Source organism: Mastigoproctus giganteus, chromosome 5 (genome assembly GCF_048544385.1).
Source record: "Mastigoproctus giganteus isolate SK-2022 chromosome 5, ASM4854438v1, whole genome shotgun sequence".
Classification (NCBI taxonomy): domain Eukaryota; kingdom Metazoa; phylum Arthropoda; class Arachnida; order Uropygi; family Thelyphonidae; genus Mastigoproctus; species Mastigoproctus giganteus.
In genome coordinates this window covers 68,499,010-68,525,536 of record NC_143579.1, presented here as the reverse complement: position 1 = coordinate 68,525,536, position 26,527 = coordinate 68,499,010, and the positions used below count along the sequence as shown (strand labels likewise).

The following is a 26,527-nucleotide window of genomic DNA, read 5'->3' as shown; positions in this document are numbered from 1 at the left end:
GATTTTTTTTGTTTAGGGGCTATCAAATGAAACAAACTAGTTTGAAAAAAAAACTTTGGTACTAAATACAGTGGTTTTCCAGAACTTTTAGTTGTGGGGGGAAGGGTATAGGAGATGTATATAGAAGATAATCACATTGAGTAGAGATATTTTCAGTATGGTGTGAAATTGAATCAGATGGGAGAGGAGGGGTGTAGGTTAAGTGACCAGGTTTTCTGAACTAGAAAATGGGACACATTGCACCCACTTATAATGCACAAACTAGAAATTGGACATTTTACATCTATTAGTAACACAGTGGTGTTATATGTACAGCAGACAATTCACAACATATATCATACTGTATTTGTTTTTTTATGGTAGAGACTGCATTATGAGATGAACAGGTATATTTTTTATTACGTAACAGTGTTATAAGGGAGACACTGGTATGAATGTTTTTAGTAACTTTATTCACTGTCCAAAACTAAGGTGTGCCCATTTGAAAAAAAAAAAAAAAAAAAATTAAAAATAGACAAAATGATTAACTTTAATAGTTAACAAAAACTTGCAATAAAAACACACACCTGTAACATTGATTTTTCACTGTAAATATTTCTGTATGTAATTTTTTAATAGATTTTTTTTAACATTGCTTTTAACGTTTCAACATTAAGTTGAGATTTTTGTTAGTCTACCATTGATGAACAATATTTGGAGTAGAGATAAATATAGAAAATTTTATGGGAAGAAAAAAAAAAGATTGTTATTAAAAAACAGGACATTTGATTAATTTAGATATGTCACATTTGGTGATGCAGTTCTCCTGCTTATACATCCAGTGATGAATTGTCCGAGCAGTGTATAACTAGTAGTCCATGGCATAATTTCATTGATGGGCATCCAAGGCCCTGCCATCTTTCCACCATACCATTGCCTAAATGTACTGCAATGGTTTATTATTATCTGTTTTGAAGAGTAATGTTTTAACATGGACTTACTAATGCTTACTAATGGACTTACTTTTTGATGCTAATGAGTATCAATATGCCACAAGGATTTTAAATCATAAACATGAAGAATATTACTTTGAGTCAACGTTTTATTTTTAGGCGTTTTAATTTTCACAATTCATTTCTTTTCCTCGATATTTCGAGAATACTGAATCGAATTTATTAGGATTCAGCATATTCAAAATAGAAGTAGCATTTCTTTGGTTTGGTCAGTAAAAATCGAAACCATGAAGTGTATTATTATTTATTGGGCAACGCTGTTTTTTTTTTTTGTTTTGTTTATCCGCTGTCTCTCACTCATTTTTTTCGAAAGCATAATTAAACGATTAAAGCTCTTGATAGATGTGGTTACGGGGAACAATTTCTTGAAATTAATTTCATACATAGGTGCTAAATACAAATAGACAGGCCATTTTATTCTATGTGAGCAGCTAATTACAGATGAAAATCGCTCATTCGTACGACGATCTCTGAGTGGTTGAGCGGTGTCTGCGCAAGCGTGTTTAGATGTGTGGTGTCCATTCCGTGCCAAGCTGAAGCTGAGAGAGCGTTGCCCTGCTAGCAGACGCTAAATTTGAAGAACCAAGTCCACGTTGCCCCTGGTTTACAATCATCACGTGTTGTTAAAGTTTTGTTGTGCACGTGCAAGTAAAATTTGGTGAGTACGTTGTGAAAATTTCCTACAAGTACACTAAATAGGTTCAAAGTAGTTCCTTGAAAAATGGCGACCGCCGCGACAAGTACTGTGGCGACTTCGGCGCGTAGGAAGAGTGCAAAGCGTCCGCCGTCGGCTGAGATTACGAACGGCCCTACAGCGACCGCTGAAACTGTCGCAGCCAAGAAGCCTAAAATTTCAGAAGTGGTTAATCCAACAAAAACAAGGATAAAAAAGGAACCCGAAGGTAAGTTAATGTGTATTTAATTTATATGTAGTGTGTGTCTTTTTGCTACCTACAAGGCTAAACAAAGAACCCTCGATAGAGGCTGTCGAGTTCAACGGAATGGGGTAGCTAAAGCTTCGTCGGGCGAGGACCGAGGTACGGCGGCATTGGCTGTCTGCAGACACTGGCGTTCTATTGGCGATCCAGCCGGAGATTGCCTGCGTCAGCGTCGGCCGGGTTCCCAGTCTGCCAGCTGCTGCTCCGCTTGCTTGGGTAGGGCTGGGGTTGAATCAGGGGGTCTTGTATGCCGTGTTGGCCAGACGGAGCGAGGACACAGCAGCTGCACGCGAGACGACGCCAACTTGTTTTAGGTAACTGTCGACTCTCCCTGCCGTTCCAGCATGGCGCGGATCGTTGCCTGTTCGGCCGCCCTCCTCAATCGATGCCCCAAGTGGTGGCGAGGTGGAACCGGTTCTTTGACGGACGCTTTGCCCGTTTCAGTATTGCCGGTTGTTCAGCTAGTATTCTTCCAGTTGAAACAGTCAACTGGAAGAATAAACTTGAAATTAAAATAGCCTATTTTGAATATAGTTTAAACGAATTAGAAAGGAATTTAAATCATTATCTGTCAATTTCAAAGTGTTTGTATTTAATAATTTTTATTATTTTTGTAGAGACATGCTGTTCAAATACTTATTAAAGATTCAGGGAAACTGTGATTAGTAATACTTCAAGTTATTTGAAATTTACGTTAATAGATACATACAACTTAACAGAGTAGTTAGTTATTTTGATGTTAATTAATTAAACTAGTAAAAAGGGAGAAATGTTGATTTTTGACTATCAGTATCATTAATTTGATTTTCTGTTTATATTTAAATAAAAAAAAAAAAAAAGAAAGTGTCCATGTGTGACTGTTTTTGCATCATCCTTTCCTTGATTCATCTTCAGCGTACAGACAACGCAGCGTCTCGGAGATTTTAAACGGTAGCCCTTACTCATAAAGGACGCAGATCAGTCCGGCGTGACTGAAGCTGCAAGACCTTCGGTAGATGAATGATCTCTTTAGTAGTGGGCGGTGGCAACTGAAAAGCGGTTTTCGGAAGAGTAGAATGTTTGGTGTTTATATGCACTTTGGTAGTTAATTTACGATAGGTTATTTAGAAAATGTTTGAACTAATTTTATTTTAGCGTTCGTTAATTTGAAGGTTTGCAGACTTCCCTTGATAAAATTGCTCCGTAGTAATCTGTGTAGCATAGCTTTTGATCGCCGATGGAACCGACAAAAAAGTTGTAAACAAGAGTATTTTAGATGGATAATACATGAATTATATTTTCTTTGTACACGTTTAGAATAAAATATGAGAAAAAGGTCACTAATTTCAATAGGAACTTTGTGAATGTTCTGCTTTGTGTCACTTGAATCACGATTTTTAGTATTCATTTTGACGTTGCATCAGGCTTAGAAAATAAACAAAATAGTTGAATGTAACAAATATATTCAGTTTTATATTAATATATATTCAATTCCTCTCAAAATTTAACGTAAGCTACCCAGTTTTAAATATTAGTTGGAGTTAACATAACAAGCCAGTTATTTTTTGAATAAGAACAAATTTTCTAATGCATGCTGTACTGTTATTCTTTCATAGTTTCAGTGTGTGTGTGTTCCTTTATGGATGTTTTATAGTGTGCAGTTAACCACCGAATATGTACATGCACAGCTGTGCATGTAATAAGTGTAAACCATATGTACTGTGTATTGTAGTTAGTGCAGCATAACTCCAGTGCATGGAAACTGAACTTGGCCTGTTATAACGTACGATCACTCATCAGTGAAGACAGGATATTAGAGCTGGAAAAGGAATTAGAAAATGTGAATTGGAATATCATCGGTTTGGCTGAAACAAGAAGAAGAAATGAATCACTTATAAGTTTATCAAGTGGAAATCTGCTGTACACCAATGGAAACAGTGAAAGGAGTGAAGGTGGAGTTGGGTTTCTGGTCCATAAAGATTTTAAAAACAACATTTTGGAATTCAAAATTACATCACAAAGGGTGTCAAGACTAATACTCAAGATTTCTAAGAGGTACAAGCTAAAGATTATAATGATTTATGCACCAACATCGAGCCATGATGATGAAGAGCTTGAAGAAATGTACACCGAAATTGAGTCTTCTAGATGAGCAGAAAACCCACTACACTATTATTATGGGGGACTTCAATGCTAAGGTTGGAAAAAGGCAAAACAGCGCAGAAAGAGGAACTATAGGAAATTTTGGAATTGGTGAAAGAAATAAGAGGTGAAAGACTTGTGGAATTTGCAGAATCTCAAGGACTGTCAGTAATGAACACTTTTTTCAAGAAAAGGATGAACAGAAAGTGGACATGGAGTCCAAATGGATTAACAACTAATGAAATCGACTTCATCCTCACTAACAGAAGATATATTGTGAATGATGTTACCGTCCTGAATAAGGTAAATGTTGGAAGTGATCACAGAATGTTAAGATGTACACTTGATATAAATATAAAAGGAAAGGAAAAAACTGACGAGTAAATAATACAAAGGTCTTTGAGATAACAGAGGAGGAGAAAAAGCAGTATGTACTGTAACTTAAGAACAAGTTTGAGCTTCTGCAGACTGCTCAGGACCAAGATATCGACGAGGAATATTACAACTTTCTGAAAGTGATAAAACCCAAGAAACCTATAGGGAAACAGAAATCCAAAGAAGAAAAAATTAGTCAAGAAACACTTGTCATGATGAACCGAAGACGACAAATGAAGAGCAAGAAAAACACTGACAGGGAGAAAATTGAGTATACTGAGTTATGCAAAGCCATTAGAAAGAGACTCAGAGAGGACATAAGAAGATTTAACACAAGAAAAGTAGAACAAGCATTAAGGGAAAACAAAGGATTTAAATCATCAGCCATGAGCAGTAATACAGAAAGACAAATGATACTGAAACTGAAGAATAGCGATGGTGTACTTATAAACAGCAGAGAAGGCATAATTCAAATAGCAGAAGACTACTATAGAGAATTATACAAGGAGCAAGGGAATGATACCAGCAGTGGGGAAGATGGATTGCAAAGTAGCAACACATACGACATACCCGATATTCTTCCTGATGAGGTAGAACATGCATTGAAGAAAATGAAGAATCAGAAAGCCCCAGGGGAAGATGAAGTTACTGTAGAGTTGTTAAAATTGGGAGGAAGAGACATAACACAAAAACTGGCAAGGCTCTTCAAAAAGTGCATTAGAAAAGGTGTGATGCTTAAGCAGTGGAATAATGCAATCATAGTTTTGCTGCATAAGAAAGGAGATAAATCAGAAATTGTAGACCAATTAGCTTGTTATCCCACATCTACAAGTTGTTCACAAGGGTCATTACTAACAGATTAGAAAGAATACTTGATGAGAATCAACCGAAAGAGCAATCTGGCTTTAGGACAGAATTCTCAACTATGGATCACCTTCATGTAATATTACAGCTAATGGAGAAAGCAAATGAATATAAAACACCATTATGCCTGGCATTTGTGGATTATGAAAAGGCATTTGACTCCATACAGCATAAGGCAATGTTTCGGGCACTGGAAAGACAAGGCATAGATACCCCATATATTATGATTTTAAAGAAAATATATGAGAACGCTACCTCCTTTATTAGACTAGACAAAGACAGTAGCAAATTTAAAATCGAGAAAGGAGTTCGACAAGGAGACACAATATCTCCGAAGCTGTTTACTGCTGCCCTTGAGGAAGCTTTCAGAAGATTAGACTGGTCGCAGAAAGGAGTCAATGTGAACGGAGAGTACCTAAACCATTTACGATTTGCAGATGACATTGTGGTCATAAGCCACGATCCCAAAGAATTAGAGGAAAATCTTAATCAGTTATGCACAGTTAGTAAGGATTTTGGACTAAAGATGAATATGGCTAAAACAAAAGTAATGATGAACAAGTATGCCACGGAAAGGGAAATAATGATTGAAGGAGCAGTAATTGAAAAGGTGGAGTCATATACTTATCTGGGACAAGTTATTAGCTGTAATAATGATAAATGGCTGGAAGTCAAGAGAAGAATAAATTTTGGATAGATAGCATTCAGGAAATATAGTCACATACTGAAGAGCAATATCCCAGTTTGTCTGAAACGTAAAATAATGAATCAATGTATACTCCCCACCATGACTCATGGAAGTGAAACTTGGGCACTCACCAAAAGAATGGAAGAGAAGCTGAGAACTACACAGCGAAGAATGGAATGAATTATATTGGGAATCAGACTGTTAGATAAGAAGAGAAACACATGGATTAGGCAGCAAACTCAAGTAAAGGACATTCTTCAAAACTAAAGAACTGAAATGGTCTTGGGCAGGACACATAGCTCGAAGACATGATGACAGATGGACTAAGAAAATAACCGAATGGTACCCAAGAGTAGCTAGAAGAAAACCTGGAAGACAAAGGCGGAGATGGATAGACGAAATTCATGAGTTTTTGGGTAGTAAATGGATGGCCAGTGCTCAAAACAGAAGGAACTGGAAATTTGCTGGAGAGGCCTTCATCCTGCAGTGGATTGAAAATGGCTGATGATGATGATGAACTCCAGTGACATCTTGTTTCATGGATATCTCCATTTACAGCATGGCATATTTGAATTCAGCAAAACAGACTCTTCATTGTTTGATGATACTTATATAATGCAACAAATTATCTAGCTATATTAACAGTTGTTGGCCAAAAATTCAGAACATATATTTTTTATTTTATTTTTTTAATGGAATTAACATAAAAATGAATCCTAACAGCTTGTTACCATAATCACTTGTTATTTACTATATAATATCCGTGTAGATACATCATCATCATTAGCCATTTTCAATCCACTGCAGGAGGAAGGCCTCTCCAGCAACTTTCCAGTTCCTTCTGTTTTGTGCAATGGCCATCCATTTACTTACCCACAAACTCATGAATTTCATCTATCTGTCTCTGCCGTTGTCTTCCAGGTTTTTAGCTCCTCTTGGGTATCATTCTGTTATTTTCTTAGTCCATCTGTCATCATGTCTTTGAGCTGTGTGTCCTGCCCAAGACCATAGTTAATAGATACACCATAGTTAACCCATAAATTTGAACTATGTATGTAGTGTAAAAGGCATTGTTTTAATAGTATCTCATATTGTGGGTGTCTTCACAACGAGATAGCTGGTATTGCACTACTTCAAATAAATAACGCTTCTCTAGTAGAGAAGACTACTGTTATCACTTGTTATAAACAGTAAGATCTTGTTTAAATTGCAATTCAGCTCAATAATACAGATCACTTTCCTGTCTTAATGACCTGAATAACAATTTAATCAAATCTATTGAACTGCTAATTTCGAGTGTGTAAGTGTTTATAAAAAATATGTTCAAAAATTTTATGCAGAACTTGGAACCATTTGAAATAAAAAAATTCAAAGCAATCTTCATTACTGTGGCAGTGTATATTCTAATAAAATTTCTACTGCTGATTAAAAAATAGTGCAGCAAATAGTATGGGGTAAAAAAGTTTTGCAGGAGGGGAAAAATTTTATCGTGAACTGCCTGTTGAGAAACTGCTCTAAGTCACTCTAGCTGTAAATTCCTCTGACTTTTGTGTCCATTCAAGAATGAAAACGTTATTTTTTTTAATTATTTTTTTTTTTTTATAAATGAGGAGTACTTTTACTTAATCAAAGAGATGGAATACCTGAATATATTGTCTCAAGTTTGCTATAGAAGTATTTTGCAGTACTCAAGGGTTTCCATTTTGGTTGACACATAAGATGTTACAAATAACATGTCCACTTTCTGAAAGAAATCAGTGAAACTTTTTGAATCCATCCTGTGGTGAGAATTTACCGTAGGACCTCATAAATCCAGTCTTCTCTGGGGACATAGGACATTTGGTTTTTTAAAGGTTTTGCATGTAGCCTAAGTATTCAGGGTTAATTCATGTAACCAGTAAAGCAGTGAGAACCATGTGGACATCAGAACTATGCTTTGACAGCAGTGATAAGGTTTCCCTTAACACCCACTAAAATTTTTTCCGTATGTATTTGAGTGTTTCTGACAGTGAGAGCCAACTGACATGAGATACAGCTTATCCCACTTTTAATGGTTGTTCAGCAATGTACTTTGTTGATTCATTGGATATAATTTGTCTGCTCAGATTATCAGGCTCATAAAAAAAAAAAGTGGTATTAACACTCCCCAAACATATGCTTATGACAATATGTATAGTCTGTGTTTATGGGCTGATTTACATGTGTGTAAGCTGACAAATCCAAATCACTTATGGGAGAAGCCTTTTCCCTTTGCCTGAGATCAACAAACTACAGTCACAATGGAAGAAGATCTAGAAATTCCTCTGGTCATTGATTGGAATCAAACCTAGATCTCTCCAGATGACTGGCAGATGATCTATCATGACTGACTAGGCTGCTAAAGACAATCGGGCTCATGGTTGTGGCACAAATCTGACTTCAAAATAACTAACACTTGTGTTAATGTACAATTTTTTGGTACATTTTCCAGTTGTGTGCTGGCATTTGTGCTTTTCTAAAATTTGAATTCTGAATGCACTATCAATTTCCTCCTCTTTGATTGAACAACATTTCAGTATGAATGCCAAATTGGGAATGAGACATTATTCAACTGATTTTCATTTTACAGGAGGCTACAAACAGTGTTAAAATCACCAAATACAAGTCCTCTTAAATTCCTTTCTAATTTTCCTGTCTTAATATATACATATTTTCTTGTTAAAACAGGTAATGCCCATCTCTGACTCCTATCTATGCACAATTCTTTTTCAGGTGGTTTGAATGCACTTGACCTACGAATACACTTACCACCTGGGAAAGAGTCAGTGCAGCTTATCCTTCTGATAAATGAAAGGAATCATCAGTGTGAAGTTGGCCATCCAATGCTTGTACTTAAAGTATCAGATGGTTAAAGTGGAAAAACTATGCTAACATTAGGTCTGCTACTGAGGGAAGGCCCAAAGAATCAGTGTAGCTTGAGTATCACTTGGAATGAGTTAAAAAAAAAAAAAAAAAAAAAATCAGAGTACGCAAAATGTATAGTTTCACCTCTATTCAATTCTCCTGAAATTTTACGTATAAGGTAACAGTAGTGTTAGGACAAAATTAAGTTATTTTCCTTTAAATTTTTCTGAATGATAACAGCAATAGAACTTGAACTGAAAAACATAGTCTTTCTTGAGAAAAAGGAATTTAATTCGAAAATACATCCATTGTGATGTGAACGCATTCTGGCTTAATGATCATCCAAAAGGAACTAGTTCATATGAACTTGATTTGTTTCAGGCTCTGTTTTAACCTATAACCAGGCATGAGAAGGATTGTTTTTTTTTTATGTGCACAGGGTTACTTCAACTGCATATATGTGCATTTGAAAAATCAGCAAGAAATTATTCAAAATTGTTCACTTTTTTAATGCCACCTTTATTTTCAATCTTTTTTGAATATAACCTAAGAATTTTTTTATATTAAAAACATATCGTTAATTAATTTTTGAAATTAAAACTCCCTTTATACCTGTTGGCAAGTGAAATGCAAATTTAAAAATGGTGCACTTCAAGAAATGCTTGACTGGATGTCAGTAGTTAATGAAAAAAATGTTCATCCTTACAGAACTGATGTCATGCACAGCTCACTGCTGTTACTTACTGCACCAGACTAACACTAAAGGTGGCAAATATAATATCTTTATAGTATTGACAAAAGGTATTGACAAAAAATATTTTTTGTTGGCTAGTTTTATTGATAGCAAGCTGGCTTTACTGCACATGCTTTTCCTCCAATTGTAATGCTCTCTAGCTTTGCGACATTGAAGTATTGTTTGAAATCAAACTGTAGATGTGTGCTTGCTTCTGTTTCATGCAGCAGACATTTCTGTTGCTGACAAGCTGGTGTCCAATTGCAGACATTTGTTGAAGCATTCAGATTTTAAATTTGCATTTTGCTCACTAACAGGTCTATAGTGAGTTTTAATTTTCAAAATTAATTAAATGTTTTATTATAAAAAATTGATTTTTCACAGTTCAGAAATAAAGTGAACAATTTTGAATTATTTTTGCTGATTTTTCAAATGTTGGTGCATGATGGTCTGTTACTTCATGCACTTGGAGGAAGAACAGTCCTCCAAGTGCATGGAGGACTGTTACCCCCATGTATATATACCTGTATTTCCCATTAACAATAATGGGAAATACAGGTATATATGTATAACAAAACATGTACTGCATATAATTGAATTTAAAACTTAGTTATATTTTCATACATCATCATCTTCAGCTATTGTTGCACAGCAGGATGAAGGCTTCCTCAATGAGTTTCCAGCAACTGCAGTCCTGTGCTTTCTGTTGCTTTTGTATACCAGCAAATCTCATCGATCCACCTTTGTTCTTTTTCTTGAGCTTTAGAGTCAAGTGGTATCCATTCCAAAATTCATTTGGTGCATGTATTGTCAGTTCTTCTTTATGTAATCTGCCCATTTCCATTTTAAGTGCAGTGTTTTTTTTTTTTTTGTTTTTTTTTTAATGTTACAGTCTCTGGTTTGTTGACGAATCCATGCAAATGTTTTTTTTTTTTTGTCTTTTCTGGTTATGTTTAAAATTCAGTACTCCATACTTCTCTGTGTGATCTTCAGTCTTAGTAAAGTTTTGACATTCACTGTCCATGTTTTACAACCATATACTGTATTGGGACAGGGAATATATGTGACAAAGTGGCAATGTTGTCTTGATGACTATATTGAGCTTTCCAAATGCTTGCCATACCTGCATACAATGATTTTGTAATAACTGAGAGCAATATGGAGGAGAAATTGTCGAAGTTAACCTAAAGGCATATAAGGTGGATGGAATCTATCCAGTTATATTGAAAGAGGCAGTGAGGTAAATTAGCAAACCCTTAGCCATAATTATGAGAGCATCTTTAGATACAGGGGAGGTCCCCCATAGACTGAGATGTGCAAATGTATCTCCAATTCTCAAAGGGGATTCAAAGGGTGACAAAAAATTATAGACCTCTTAGTTTAATTTCTATTCCTTTGAAAATAATGGAATCATTGGTTAAAGAAGTTGGACAAAACTGCAGTAATAGTTCAGACACAGCATGGGTTTGTTAAGGGGAAGTCTTGTCTGCCCAATTTGATTGGATACTACAATTTGATCACAAAGGAACTAGATGCAAAAAATAATTTTGATATCATATACTTGGATTTTAGGAAAGCTTTTGATACTGTTGCACACGAAAGACTGCTTTACAAATTGGAGCAGTATGGCATTAAGGGCAAGTTGCTGCAATGGATAAAGGGATGGTTGAGTGGAAGACTGCAGGGAGTGGTAATAAATGAACACTGCTCTACATGGACTAATGTTATTAGTGGAGTCCCCCAGGTTTCAGTGTTGGGTCCATTGTTGTTTTCTGTATTCATTGATGATATTGATGGTATATCAGGCTTAATGTCCCAGTTTGTAGACGATACGAAGGTTGGCAGGGTTGTTAATGACAGTATGCTGCTGCAACAGGATCTAGAAAAGTTGAGCAAATATGCTGAGAGGTGGCAACTGAAGTTTAACATTGTCAAATGTAAAGTACTGCATGTGGGAAGCAGCAACCCCAGAGTAACATATCAACTGTGTGGTACTACATTGACAGTGGTAGAGTGAAAAGTCCGTGGGGACTCAGGGGAGGTCCCCACGGACTGGAAATGTGCAAATGTATCCCCAATTCACAAAGGGGGATCGAAGGGTGACACGAGTAATTACAGACCAGTTAGTTTAACTTCTGTTCCGGGTAAAATAATGGTATCACTGGTTAAAGATGCATTGCAGGATCATCTAGACAAGACTGCAGCAATAATTCGGACACAGCATGGGTTTGTTAAGGGAAAGTCTCGTCTGACAAATTTGATAGGATATTATGATGTGGTTACAAAAGAACTGGATGCAAAAAATAATTTTGATATATATTTGGATTTCAAGAAAGCTTTTGACACTGTTGAGCATGAAAGACTATTGTACAAATTGGAGCAGAATGGTATTAAGGGTAAGTTGCTACAATGGATAAAAGGATGGTTAAGTGGGAGAAGACAGAGGGTGGTAATTAATGGGTGCTGCTCTTCGTGGACTAATGTTATTAGTGGAGTCCTACAGGGTTCAGTGTTGGGTCCTGTGTTGTTTTGTATATTTATCAATGATATTGATGAAGGTATAGCAGGCTTAGTGTCGAAGTTTGCAGATGATACAAAGGTTGGCAGGGTTGTTAATGGCAGTGTGCTACTGCAACAGGATCTAGATAATTTGGGCAGATAGGCTAAGAAGTGGCAAATGAAGTTTAACCTTGACAAATGCAAAGTACTGCATATGGGTAGAAGTAACCTCAGAGAAACGTACCAACTATGTGGTACTACACTTAAGGTGGTAGAAAATTAAAAAGACCTGGGAGTAATTGTGCAGTCAGATATGAAGTTTTCTGAGCAATGCAGACAGGCTGCCAGCAGGTCTTGGGGTTTTGTCAATGATATATAGGAATTTTGCTAGCAGGGAAAAGGTGATTGTCCCTCTGTATAAGGCAATGGTCAGGCTATGCCTTGAGTACTGTTTACAGGTCTGGTGGCCTCATTTTAGGAAGGATGTAGATTTGCTTGAGCATGTACAGAGAAGGCAACAAGATTGGTGAGGGGAATGAAGGGATCTTCTTACCAAGAGAGGCTTAAGTTCTGCAAATTGCAGTGGCTGGAGACTAGGCACCTGCGCAGTGATCTGATAGAGGTGTTAAGGCCTTGAATGGGTTGAGCACGCTGAATTCTGATGGGATCCTTCCACTTGTTCAGATTACGAACCTGAGGGGACATGAATTCAAATTAAGAAAAAACAGATGTAGAATAGATGTGTAGAAATTTGCTTTTAGCCAGCGTGTGGTCAATTGCTGGAACAAACTTCCACCTGTAGTTGTGGAAGTTGATAGGTTAAATAAATTTAAGGAGGAACTGGACAGGCATTTGGAGGGAATGGGGTGTTTTTTTGTTTTTTTTTTGGCTGATGCTGCATAAGCTCATACACTTGCTTTCTTGCATCACATGCCACTACTACCTGGGGTTAATTGTGTAGGCAGATATGAAGTTTTCTTAGCAGTGCAGACTGTCTGCAAGAGTAGCTCATGGTTTCTTGTCAATGATATACAGGACTTTTTCTAGCAGGGATAAGGAGATGATTATCCTCTTGTATAAGGCAATGGTCAGGCCACACCTTGAGTACTGTATACAGGTCTGGACGCCTCATTTTAAGAAGGATGAAGAGCTGTTGAAACAAGTACAGAGAAGCGCAACAAGATTAGTGAATGGAATAAAGGGTTGCTCTTACGAAGAAAGGCTTAAGTTTTGCAAATTAGTGTCTGGAGATTAGGCACTTGTGAGGTGAGCATGCTCAATGCTGATGGGATTCTTCCTCTTGCTCAGAATAATCGCCTGTGAGGGCATAAATTCAAATTGAGGAAAGTCAGTTGTAGGATAGATATGTGGAAGTTTGCCTTTAGCCAGTGAGTGGTTGATTGCTGGAACAAACTTCAATCTGTCATTGCAGAAGTTGATAGCTTAAACAGATTCAAGGCAGAACTAGACAAACATTTGGAGTGAGTGGATGGGTGAAATGAGGAGGATGTGTGTTTTTTTTTTTTTTTTTGGCTGATGCTTGCTTTCTTGCATTATGTGCCCTTGCTAATGCTCAAGATTCTTCTCCTCTTGTGGATGAATGACTTTCTCTGTTAGATCCTCTTGAGAAGATGACTCTTATACTTGCACTTCTGATTATCATGCTTGAATATCTACTGGCCTAGATGTTGGTGTTGTAACATACTTCAACAATGATCCAGACATTGCTTGAATAACTTCTCTTGCTTTCTTTGCTTTTCTCTGTTGAAATCCACTGCATTGATTTTGGTTAATTTTGTACTTATATATGTTTTGGACCTATATGAAGAAGTTCGTTAAAAAATGGAATATATCTGTAAAATGTTGTTGTTGTTATTTGGTTTTTATGAGCATTAGCAACTAAGGCCATATTGCTCCATGATATGCGGTGGTCATTCCCTGACCTTTCCGCATCCTCCGTATTGGTGGTGATGGGCTCGAACACCTGTCTAATCAAGAAGCGTGTGCTACGCGCTGCTGCCCTTCCTGCCTGGCTGTGGAGGCACCCCCTGTAAAATGTAAAATAAGTAGAAATCAAAATGAAAAATGAGTTTTCAGAAAATATGAATGCTCACCAAAAATGTTGTGCTAACGTAATGACTTGTAAGATGAACTTTGTAAAAAAAAAAAAAAAATGTGGTTAAACTAAACGACTTTGTAAAGGCTGAATATTGTTTTGATCCACAGTTTTATGTGCCATAATAACATACCAAAAATTTAAACTCAAGTATTACATTTGCAGTCAGTTAATATAAAGATAAAAGTATCTTGACATTAATTAAATTGTGCCAAATAGAAATTTTGACTAACAACTGTAAATTTAAGTGGTGAAAGATAAATTAAAAAAGTCAAAATTATTTTGTTATAGTTAATACTTTCCTTCTCATATTTTCAAGTGATGGTATCCCTTTCTGTCTGGCACCTGGGGCGGACTGACCTGCCATCCCCCTCCCACTAGTTGCGATGCCACTAGTTGGTCTTATAATAATCACTTTGTCCTTTCCTTGTCTTGTTTCTTGACCATCTTTTGGGTTGATTGGTTATTTTTAAGTACTTGGTCATAGGTCTGACTCTGTCTTGTTCTTTCTAACTTTGCTTTGAGTACTTCATTTTCATTGTGAAAGTCTGTTACTATCCATTTCAGCTCTGTCCAGTATTCTATGATCTGTTTTCTAACAGTTGCAGTAATTCTGTCTGTTTGAATGGTCATTCATTTTTCTAGCCCCAATCTGGCTGCAACAACTTTGTCCAGGACAGAACCAGCTGTCTGAAGAGTTGCTTCAGAATCATGTTCAGTGGTTTGTTCATTTGGTTGTGGGGATTCCACTTGTGAGTGCATTTTTATCCCTCTTATTTTGCTGAATGCTGGCAAAGGTCCTGCTTCATCTTCATCCGAAGGTGCATGTAGCTGAATACCAACTTGTTTTGTTCACTGCAGTCAAACGGTAGAGTTCAAATCTTGTAAATCATCATCTGAATCCAAAGTCATTTTGTTCTTATGTTTTGAGGGTGTTTCCCAGTCTTATGATATGATGATTTGTCAGTCACTTTGGAATTGGAATATAATAAAGTAGAGTCCAATGACTCGATTTGTAACTCGTGTTATAAAATTCCAAGGATTTGGCAGTATATTAGTATGCAGATTTAGCTCTCCAAAGGGAGTAGGAATGGAATCATTTTTCAGTAATGAATCGTTAATACATGATTGGAATATAACAAATCTCATCGACTGCCTCCTCTACAAAGATTAAAGCAGGTTTTCCTACTATCTACATATATCACCATTAAATTTTAGTGAAATATGAGCATGGGTAGAAATATCAAAGAAGCAAAGAATTCCTAAGTGATGACTGAGCGAGAGTACTCCGTTGTTACTACTAAAAACCTAAAAAAGATATACACAACCAACCTTACCCGACGAAGCTTGTTTTCTTGTATTTATCACAATAATTAGCTCCATTTTCCATTAAAAATAAAGAATCCAAGAAGAAATGCTTGACATGACAGGCCTCTCAGTTACTCGGAGGTTGCAATCACCTGGAAAGCAACTTCCCATCATCTATTCCAGGGATAGATGCTGGGAATATACTGTACACAATCTGTCATATATTGGGTCAGCCAAGTGTACAAAAATATCAAATGTGTCGTAGTGTTCTTTGCAGGATCCAGGATCCCCCCCCCCCCCGTCTGCCGCTGAAATCAATCTTTGTTCTGACCTAAGCCATGCACCGACCATGTAGGTAGGGTGTAAACATGTAATGTATTGTATTGTTGTAGGCCAGCTGTACTGGTATTTTGCAGCCAGGGGGTGACAAACACCAGGTCATTCGCTCCCCTGACTTCCATCCTTAGCTGAGTGGAAGCACACCACGAAGCTTTTACTGGGCCTTTCCAAAACAAATTCTAGAAACACCCCAAGGAAAATAGCAAAGTAGTAGTAGGAAAAGTATGGGTGAGGGTTATTGGGGGGTAAGGCCTGAACAGCAGGTATGTAAGTCAGAGACATCCACTAAGAGTCAGAAGTAACAAGTTTGAAGGAAAAGGTTACAGGAGATTAGATAGTGGTATCCAATCCACCCCAAGAGGGGATTTAATCTCTCTTGCAAGGTGCAGTCAACATATGGTTCTCATCCAGCAGAACACTGGATCCATAAACCCAGCACTTTCATCAGCATTCTAGTCATGTTACATCCAGTGAGAGCCACTGTTAGGTAAATGGTTTTGTCCGGTGGTTGAGTCATTATTGGTGTGGTAAGTCAATTCAGTTAGGAACATAGCATCAAGGCATAGCAGAATCAATCCTAATCAGATGAACCCATCTTCTGAAGACCCTGTTGGGAGGGAGAGAGAGAGAGGGAGAGAGAGAGAGAGAGAGGGAGAGAGAGAGAGAGAGAGAGAGAGAGAGAGAGAGAGAGAGAGAGAGAGAGGGGGGGGGGTAGTTTTCTCTACTAGCAGTGAGAGTTGAGATACTCAAAAGAAGTGATTCCAGTTAGAATTTTCAGTCGTAGGCATGAGTCTATGTAGTGTGGGCAGTGAAGGACAACATACTTCACCATTTTGCTGGTATCACATGTACAGTTTGGTATAGCTGAAAGATATAATTTGTACAGCTTCACATTCATATTCCCAGGTCCTGTTAGAAGAAAAGTTAGGTACAGTCCCGGATTAAACCAGTTGAACTGTGCTGAGAAACTCAGTTACCATAGGGACGAAAAAAAAGTAATTCTGCCAAGTGGGGAAGCTCTCGTCTGTTGCCATTGTATAGTTCTGTCTTAATCTTTTTCATGTTCAGCCGTAATGGAGGAATTCAGGAAAACTCCCCAATAGATGCTGGAATTCCCTTCCTCAGATGACCTGCAGGGCCGGTGTAGAGATCATCCTGCAGGCTCTGGACATTATTAGCAGGACTATTCTTTGTGTTTGCAGAAGCCTCTGCTTGAAGGCAGAATTTTTGGCTCTGTAGCCTCAAGCTCCAGAGGCATATGTGATAATAGACGTGTAGATCTGTATAGTATCTTAAGTAGGACGGCACCTGAATATCAGTTCAACTCCACCTTGGTATACTGTGTTGAATACAGAACTCTCTAAAAGGCTGGGGGGTGCACGTTGTTTAGCTGTTTCTGGCCATTTTGTCACCTGGAAAGCCGCCTCAGTCTATCTACACCATGTGGAGGTAAGCCACAACTGCGCATGTACAGTAGCCATCTACAGTCATGCACTGAATGTCCAAACTGAGTTTGGAACCATTCAAAAGAACCCTGTGCTAGTGTGTGAGTGCACACACATGCTCACACTCACCCAGGAGTCAGGAAAGCACAAGACAAAAAAAAATAAAGAAAATAGCATAAAGGTGGGAAAAAGTGTAGTGTGACAAAGGATACTGCTTGACCATGTCTTTATCCACTGCTGCCCAAAGTAGTCCACAAAGAGAGTCTTCAAACAGCAGCAATAAAGTTATCCAAAAACAAGATCAGCAAGGCAGGAACAAGTTCTAGATGTAAATTTGTTAATCTGGAGTAGAATCAGAATTTACTAGTTGATGACAAAACACTTGACTTTGACAGACGGGCGTTGAAGATGTGCAGTTAAGGAAAAGTGGTCATTGATGACTCCTAAAAATTTTATGCTTCTGACAAGTGGAAGTGATTTCTTTGAAGTTTTACAACTGGTGGTCTGCCATAGTTTAATTTGTGTTTAAAAACCATAATCTTGGATTTGGTTGTGGATAATTTGGTCCTTGAGGTTGTCACAGACATTCTTTCAGATATGCCAGACAAGCTGCACTTGCTGCCTGGGCGTCTAAAACGCTGATGGAACTGATATTCAGGTGACACTCAAGATAAGAGGACCCAATTTCCGCAAATTCCGGATGGTCTGTGATAGCATATCCTCTGCTTGCACTTTCACGATGGTGGGATTGTTAGTAATCCTGGGTATAATCTCCATGCACAAGTACATGGTGGGTGACCACCCGGGTGTGAACCAACTTAAGCGAGGGTTGGGGTGTGGTGCCCACACCACATGGAAGAATGCCGCTCCTCTATGTTACCAGGCAGTACTAGGTGGTAGATGACTCTCATCAACCTGTGCAATACCACAACTTTGCTTATTGGAGGCTTGAAGTGGTGGAACCCATGTTTAGTCTCTAGAGCTAAGTTCCGGTCAACCCTTCCCTATCTCTTCCATCATGCAGTATGATTGATGACTTTTGAGGTTACCGATCCTGTCCAGGATCCGGCACATTCTATTTTCTCTTGTAGAATTGGAGTTTGATATTCGCTTTTGCTGGATCCCAAGCCACATTGGGATTCGGGGAAATGAACTAGCTGATACCGCTGCCAAATCAGCCATTTCCCTGGATAGTCATTGCCTGTTAGTCCCCTATACAGACTACAGGCAAATAATACGCTCTAGATTATATTCCCAATGGCAAGATTCTTGGCACGGACAGACCACAAATAAACTACGTCATATTAAGCCTGTAATTACGCAATGGCTGTCCAGTTTACGCAGGGTCCGAAGAGAGGAAGTTGTTCTTGCTCGGCTCCGCATAGGTCATAGTCATCTAACCCATTCCTACTTGCTGAGGGCGGATGACCCACCTATGTGCGAGATGTGTAATGTCATTTTAACCATCAGTCATATTTTAATAGAATGTCCTACTTTTATTGAAGCACGGTGCTTGTGTTTTACCGCTTTTAATAATTTGACTGAGCCATTTACACTCAGTCAGTTAATAGGCGACAGAGACAACATGTCTGACGTTTTTAACTTTTTACATTCTATTAATTTCTATACAAAGATATAAGTTTTATACTTTTAATTACTACCTCTTTTACCTAAAAACTAATTGCCTGACGTGGTAGCCTTGGCTACCAAAATTTTTAGTAGTATTTTAAATGTGACTTGGCGCATTATGGTCTTAGCTGCCGATGCGCCATAAAAAATCAAATCAAATCAAACTTTTGAGGTTATGATGAACGTCATGGCGAGATCCAATATTCCTTACATTTCGAGGGTACAGCTCTAAAGTGTACGCAGGCCAGCCGCTAGTTAGTACACCGGACCGAACCTATTGGTAACTCTCTAGGAGGCTTCCGGATCAGCTAGTGTATAATCTTGCTACCTCTACTCTGCCAGATGGTGACTGGAGGGAGCCCGAGTAGTGTGTATGCGGGGAGCATTGTCGAGGCCACGTTATGTCAAGGATCTGGGTATATTCTTACCGTGTGTACGCCATATCCAAAAATTTCATTACTTCATACAGCAAGTCCCACCCACTTTTTCTTACTAATGAATACACCATGAATTGTCAAACTAATAGAGCAAGCTTATCTGCGAAAAGATCTAAGCCTCCCAAGCACTTCCTAATTCATTTCACAAATATATGTGGTCTCAATTCTAATCTCAACGATGTCCATTTCCACTTGCAGTCTGCCAAACCCCATGTACTTTTTCTGACAGAATCTCAGTTATCGGTTGATTCAAATACTGCTCATCTCAGTTGCCAAATTATTCGTTGTATGATTCCTTTTGCCTCAAAGGTGATACTTGTGCGTATGTCCTTTCAGATATTCCCTGTCAGAGACTTGGCAATTTGGAATCTCCTCTCTTTGATCTTCTGTGGCTTAAAATCTCTGTACCTCATTCTGTCAATTCATCTGTTGTCTCTACCGTTCTCCCACCTCCACTAATCACTTGGAGCACTTTGACTTTCTCCAGTCCAACCTTCCTAACAGTGAGATAATTTTCCTTGGTGATTTTAATGTTCACAACTCCAGCTGGCTTCAGTTTTCTAGTCACACCGACCCAGCTGGTCGAGATGCTAAGGCTCTTTCAATTACTAATTACCATGCACAGATTGTTCATTTACCTACAAGAATACCGGACAATCCTAACCATAAAGCCAACATGCTTGATCTTTTTCTCACAAACAACCCTTCTAAGTACATTGTTGAAGTGAGTGGTCCTTTAGGCACCTCAGACCACAACTTGGTGATTGCCTCTTTTCCAATGGAGCCTTTATCTCATGTTAATTCCCAACCTCGTGTTGTTTGGCATTACAAGAATGCAAAATGGGATGACATGGGAGATTTCTTTTCTTCTTTTTCTTGGTCGGACTGCTGTTTCAAAACTTCTGATGTCAATGTTTGCTCAGATCATGTCAGTGAAATTATCCTTGTAGGAATGGAATCCTTTATCCCAAACTGCACTTTAAAATCTCATCCTTTATCTAAACCTTGGTTTTCCAATAAATGTGCTAAGGCCATTCAGGAGAAGAATGTTGCATATCGCAGTTGGCTTGTTTCAATTCTTCAGTTTTATTTTCTGCCTATACCAAAGCTTGCAACAATTGTAAAGCAGTTATTAATCAGTCCAAACTAGATTTTGTACAGGCTAAGAGTAGAAAACTTGTTTCTTGCACCTAATGGAAGCCAAGCATTCTGGTCTCTTGCCAAAGCTATTGGCCGCAACTTTTGCCCATCTCTGTTCCCACCTCTATCAAAACCAGATGGCTCTGTTGTCACTTCAGCCAAAGATAAAGGCGACCTGCCAGCATCCCATTTTTCTTCCAACACGTGTATTAATGATCTTGCTAAAACACCTCCCACCATTCCCAATATGCTCCATTCAAAAACCCCTGTGGTCTTCCGTCAAAAGATGCTGAGGCTTTTGCAATTACAAATGACCTTGCACAAATTATTCATTTACCTACAAGAATACCGGACAATCCTAATCATACAGCCAATACGCTTGATCTTTTTCTCACAAACAACCCTTCTAAGTACACGGTTGATGTGAGAGGTCCTTTAGGCACTTCAGATCACAACTTGGTGATTGTCTATTCTCCAATGGAACCGTTATCTCATGGCTATTCCCAACCTCGTGTTGTTTGGCATTACAAGAATGCAAAATGGGATGACCTGCGAGACTTCTTTTCCTTGGTCGGATTACTGTTTCAAAACTTCTGATGTCAACGTTTGCTCAGATCGTGTCAGTGAAATTATTCTTGCAGGAATGGAATCCTTTATCTCACACTCCACTTTAAAATCTCGTCCTTTGAATAAACCTTGGTTTTCCAATAAATGTGCTAAGGATGTTCAAGAGAAGAATGTTGCATATCGTAATTGGCTTGTTTCTTATTCTCCAGTTTTATTTTCTGCGTACACCAAAGCTCGCAACAATTGTAAAGCAGTTATTAATCAGTCCAAACTAGAGTTTGAACAGGCTAAGAGTAGAAAACTTACTTCTTGCCCTAATGGTAGCTGAGCATTCTGGTCTCTTGCCAAAGCTATTGGCCGCAACTTTTGCACATCTCTGCTCCCACCTCTGTCCAAACCAGATGATTATGTTGTCACTTCAGCAAAGGATAAAGCTGACCTGCAAGCATCTCATTTTCCTTCCAACCCGTGTATTAATGATCTTGGTTAAACACCTCCCACCATTCCCAATCACTCAATTCAATGCCTCCTGTGTCTTCCGTCAAAAGGATGTCAGAAGGATATTGACGAATCTTGATGCCAAGAAAGCTCCAGGTCCTGATGGTATTTCTCCACTTGTTCTCAAAATCTGTGCTCCTGAACTTACTCCTATTCTTTGCCGCCTTTTTTCACTTTCTTATTCCAAAGGTGTTTTTCCTTCTGCTTGGAAATTTGCTCATATCCAGCCAGTTCCTAAAAAGGGTGACAAATCCCTCCCATCCAATTATCGTCCCATTGCAATTACTTCTACTCTTTCTAAAGTAATGGAGAAATCAATTAACCGCCAACTCTTAAACTACCGAGAAACCTTCAGTCTGATCAACGATCGCCAGTATGGATTCCGTCAGTGTCGATCCACTGGTGATATTCTGGCTTATGTTACCCATTTATGGACTAATTCAATGGAAAGGTTCGGTGAAACACAAGTAGTTGCTCTTGATATCTGAAAGGCTTTCGATCGTGTTTGGCATAAAGGGCTTCTAAACAAGCTTCCATGTTATGGTTTGCCAACTGTTTTTAGTAATTGGTTATCCAGTTTTTTCTCTGATCGCTCCCTGAGGGTGATGGTAGATGGCTCTCTGTCTTCTAACTTCTCCACTAATGCCGGTGTCCCCCAAGGTTCAGTTCTTTCTCCCACTCTTTTCCTCTTGTATATTAATGACCTTCTTCCATTGACTGGAAATCCTATCCATAGTTTTACCGATGATAGCACATTGCATTCCACTTTCCATTTTGAGAAACCTTGTCCTCTCGAAAATCTGCTACCAATTCCTTAAATGCCGATCATCAGGTAATTCTCCAGTGGGGCAAAGACAACTTAGTTGATTTCAACCCTTCTAAAACTCAGGCTTGTCTTATATCTTGCAAAAAGGATTCTTCTGCTCCTATGCTTATCTTTAGTGACACTCCAATTTCTAAGCTAAATAATATATTTCTTTTGGGAATTACCTGACTTCTAATCTCTCTTGGCACAAGCACTTTACAAATATTGCTTCCTCTGCATCTAAAAAACTTGGTTTTCTCTTTCGCTCCCGGCGTTACTTTTCTTCCAAACAGCTGCTCACTCTGTATAAATTGCAAATCCGCACAGCCATGGAATATTGTTCCCACATCTTGGGTGGTGCCCCCAAAACCTCTCTCAGGCTTCTTGATTCCTTCCATTCAGAAGAGGCCAGTTAGGTTAATTAATGATTCATCTCTAACAGAGTCTCTCCACTCACTGTCTCATAGATGTACTGTTTCTGATACATGCCTCTTCTACAGATACTTCCATGGCCACTGTTCTTCTGAATTGGCTTCTATAATTCCCGCTCTCTCTTTCAAAACAGTTCGAACACGTGCCGCCAACATCCATTTACTGTCCAACTTCAAACTCACAGAACCAACTTTTCATCTTGCTCCTAGTTTATTCATTCAACTGCCGTTTTCTGGAACAACCTTCCTTCATATGTAATTTCCTGAAAATTACAGTCTACAGAAGTTCAAGTCCAATGTCAACAAATATCTTCTCAATCTCCAACCCAAGCACGGTACTAAGTACTATAGGTTGTAATACCTCTCGTGTTCGGGGTTTACATAAAAAAAAAAAAAAAAAAAAAAAATTCAATTTTATTTTTAGAGGGCCAGTAGGTCCAAGAAGTACTTTATTGGCATACAGTTCTAAATCAGATCTTGAATTTCCATTAACCAAAATGGCAAGGTCATCTGCATATGCAATGCAGATAACCTTGTGATGAGAATAACAAACAACTAAACGGAGAAATACTGGATCAGAATGTCTTGTAATGGCAGATTTTAACTCTCCAGATGTTGACCGAAACTTGTGGGATGGTCATTCAGACACTAGCAAGACTTTTGTGGATTTATTCGATGACATTTTTTTATACATATGACTTTTTTCTACAGCAGCATGTTAGAGAGGCAACAAGAGGAAACAATATTCTTGATCAGATTATCAGCACTGATTCTTCATGCATTAAGAATCTGCATGTAAAATACCCACTGGGTAGCAGTGATCACAATGTACTGATGTGGGATTTACTTAAGACACTACTGTCAAGTTTAAACGGAAGAGCTTTTGCTTTCTTAAGGGTGATTGTAATGGTCTCAGACAGTTTTTAAATTCTATGCAGTGGGACCAACTGATGACATTAGCAATGGCCAATTCTAAATTTGAAGCATTCAGGGAAATAATCATAGATGCTACTAGGCATTCCATACCAACTAAGAAATACTGTTCAAGACTTAGACCTAAATGGATAGCAGATGAACTGATGTGACTTTTGGTAGATAAGAAAAATGTATGGGATGCATATACCTTGTCAGGTGATACAGAAGCCTGTAGTAGTAGATATAAACTAGTCTGTTATCAAGTCACAAAGGTGGTTAGGCAGCTAAGGTAGATCAGGAGAAGTCTCTGGCAAAGGAAAGCAGCAAAGACTACTTATAAAAAAAAAGTAGAAGGAAGGGGTTGAATCACATTGGTTTACTTGATATCAACGGTATTTTGCATTTATATTCACACATGAGGAATTTTTTAGGGAATGGGATGCCAAAAGTTTATGAAATGCTCTCAGGGGGCTCTATATGATTTTGTGATATAACTGAAAAGAAAGTTGAAGAGAAAGTGACAGTTAAACATAAAAAAGGTCCCTTGGTTGGAAGAGATCTATCCAACTGTATTAAGGGAGAGAGTAAAGGAGGTAAGCAAAGCTTCAGCCAAAGGGGAACACAAGGGTGCTCATATCAAGGAAGATTTCAGTTTTGCAAACTGCAACATCTGAAGATTAGGCATTTCAGGTGTTTAGGGGATTTTGATGGATTGAGCAAGCTCAATGCTGATGACTTTCTTGCTCAGACTGCACACAGAGGTGGTTATAAATTCAAGTTGAGGAGGCATGATTGCTTTACAGACTGTGAAAATTAAGTGTTCAGTCAGTGGTGGTTGATTGCTTGAACACACTTCCATCTGTTATTATGGAATTAGGTGATTTGAATGAATTCAAGAAAGAAATAGACAAATTATTGGGGGGAATGGGCGTGTGAGAATCAAAGGGTTTTTTTTTTTTTTGCTGATGTTTTATTACTTCTTGCATCATTTTCCAGTACTAATATTATTACTAACAATTAAGGATAAGGTGTTTTTTTTTTTTTTTTTTTTTTTTAAGGATAAGGTTGCGAGACGTCCTTTATTTTAGCCAAACTGTCCTTTTTCTTTATTGAAATGAGAAAGGATGCAATTTGTCCTTTATTTTCATTATTCAATGCCTGTGTCTTGGCATGTGGCGTAATGGCAGTGGCGGATTTCTGCACAGGCACACACCTATGGTGTATTTTTTGCCGGTTTGGAGTGCAGGGCACTCCAATCCGGCAAAAAATTACAATTTCATTTCAGAGCTTTAACAGGGGATATGTTAAAAACACCCTCAAATGCAAAATTTGCTTCTGAGAAATGAATCATAAAGAGATAATCTTAACTTATTCTAGCCTCACCAGCTCATATATGTAGTTTCATGAACACCATACACTTAACTTTATTCTTCTTGATGAAATTATATTTTTTTTTACAAAGCATAAAACTTGCATCTGTGTAGCCATGATCCAATTTTCACAAAAATTGTGCGACTGGTAGATAATTAATAACATCATAGGTATAGGAAAAATCACTTTTTTTAATATGGAGTTCAATGGCTTTGTTTAAACTGTTTTTCCTGTAACTTTACAAAGAAACATTTATCTATTTCATTTATATGGTTATAGGCACCTACATACAAAAGTATTTCATGCTATATACAAACATATTTTGAAAACACTTTATTTTTTAGCCATCAAAAATGGAATTTTCCCTAAAAAAGAAGAGGCTTTGTTTTTATAGCAAAAATTGGGAGAAAGAATATGAATGGCCAGCTTTAACAAATGATCCTCATGAGGCGAGATGTTGCCTATGCAGAAATGTATTTAAAGTTGGTTATATTGGGTATCTTAGCAGTTACTAGACATAAAGACTGAAGCTCAGTAATCGGCAAATCTTTCAAATTTTCTTGATAGTTTCTTGCGAAAAAGAATATGAAAGAAGAGGATTCAGTAACTGCATCTGAAATAATTAATTTATCATTCAGTTAAGCATCACCATTCTTATAACTCATTAGATTGTAGCATGAAATTGAACTCACATTTGAATGATTCAAAAATTGCACCCAAAAATATCTGTGGAAGAACTAAATCTGCTGCCATTGTTTGTAATGTTTTAGGTAAAAAACCATTGCAGATTGTTTTGGATGATTTAAAACATCATGATCCACCATTATGTTTTTTTGTTTGCAGATTCATGCTTCTAATAGAAAGAATATGAAAATGTTTCCTTTGTCAATTCAGTACTTCAACAAAGGATATAGTCCTACAACTATTTAGTTGATTTTTTTGAAAATGCTGATGAAAGGGCAGATGGAATGTTTGTGTGCCTAAAAAAATTCAATGAGTAATTTAGGATTGGATTGGCAAAGGGTATCTAGTTTCAGTGCAGACAATGCAAATTGTAATTTTGGGAGTAGTGAATCCTTATTCCAAAATATTAAGAAATGAAATTAAGACGTAATTAAAGCAAACTGCCATGCTCACATTACAGTATTCATAATTTAGCTAAATATGCTTTAGGTAATGTAGATATTTATATAGAAAATATTCTATTGAAAATATATATGGTCATTTTTCTGTTTCAGCTAAAAGAAGGGATAACCTTAAAGAATTTCATGGGTTTGCCTAAACAGAGTTTAAGGAAATTAAGGCATGTACCACTAAATGGCTTTCTTTACAACTATGTATAAAACGAATTTTGTTTTCATGGAAGGCTTTGAGCCTTTATGTCGTAAGCAAACCAAAAGACTGTTCTAAACAGCTTTCTAAAATCCTTCAAA

General features: G+C 37.7%; 1 protein-coding gene across 2 annotated transcripts in view; it reads left to right on the top strand.

The window, feature by feature from the left end:
* Nucleotides 1-1,530: 1,530 nt before the first annotated feature.
* Nucleotides 1,531-26,527, top strand: part of LOC150085466 (nucleolar transcription factor 1-A-like) — a 451,866-nt gene continuing 426,869 nt past the window's right edge. For both annotated transcript variants that reach the window (XM_090374048.1, XM_090374049.1), the window contains exon 1: nt 1,531-1,894. In XM_090374048.1, coding sequence (XP_090230174.1) covers nt 1,714-1,894 — 181 coding nt within the window. In that variant the 5' untranslated portion in view covers nt 1,531-1,713. The remainder of the gene's footprint in view (nt 1,895-26,527) is intronic.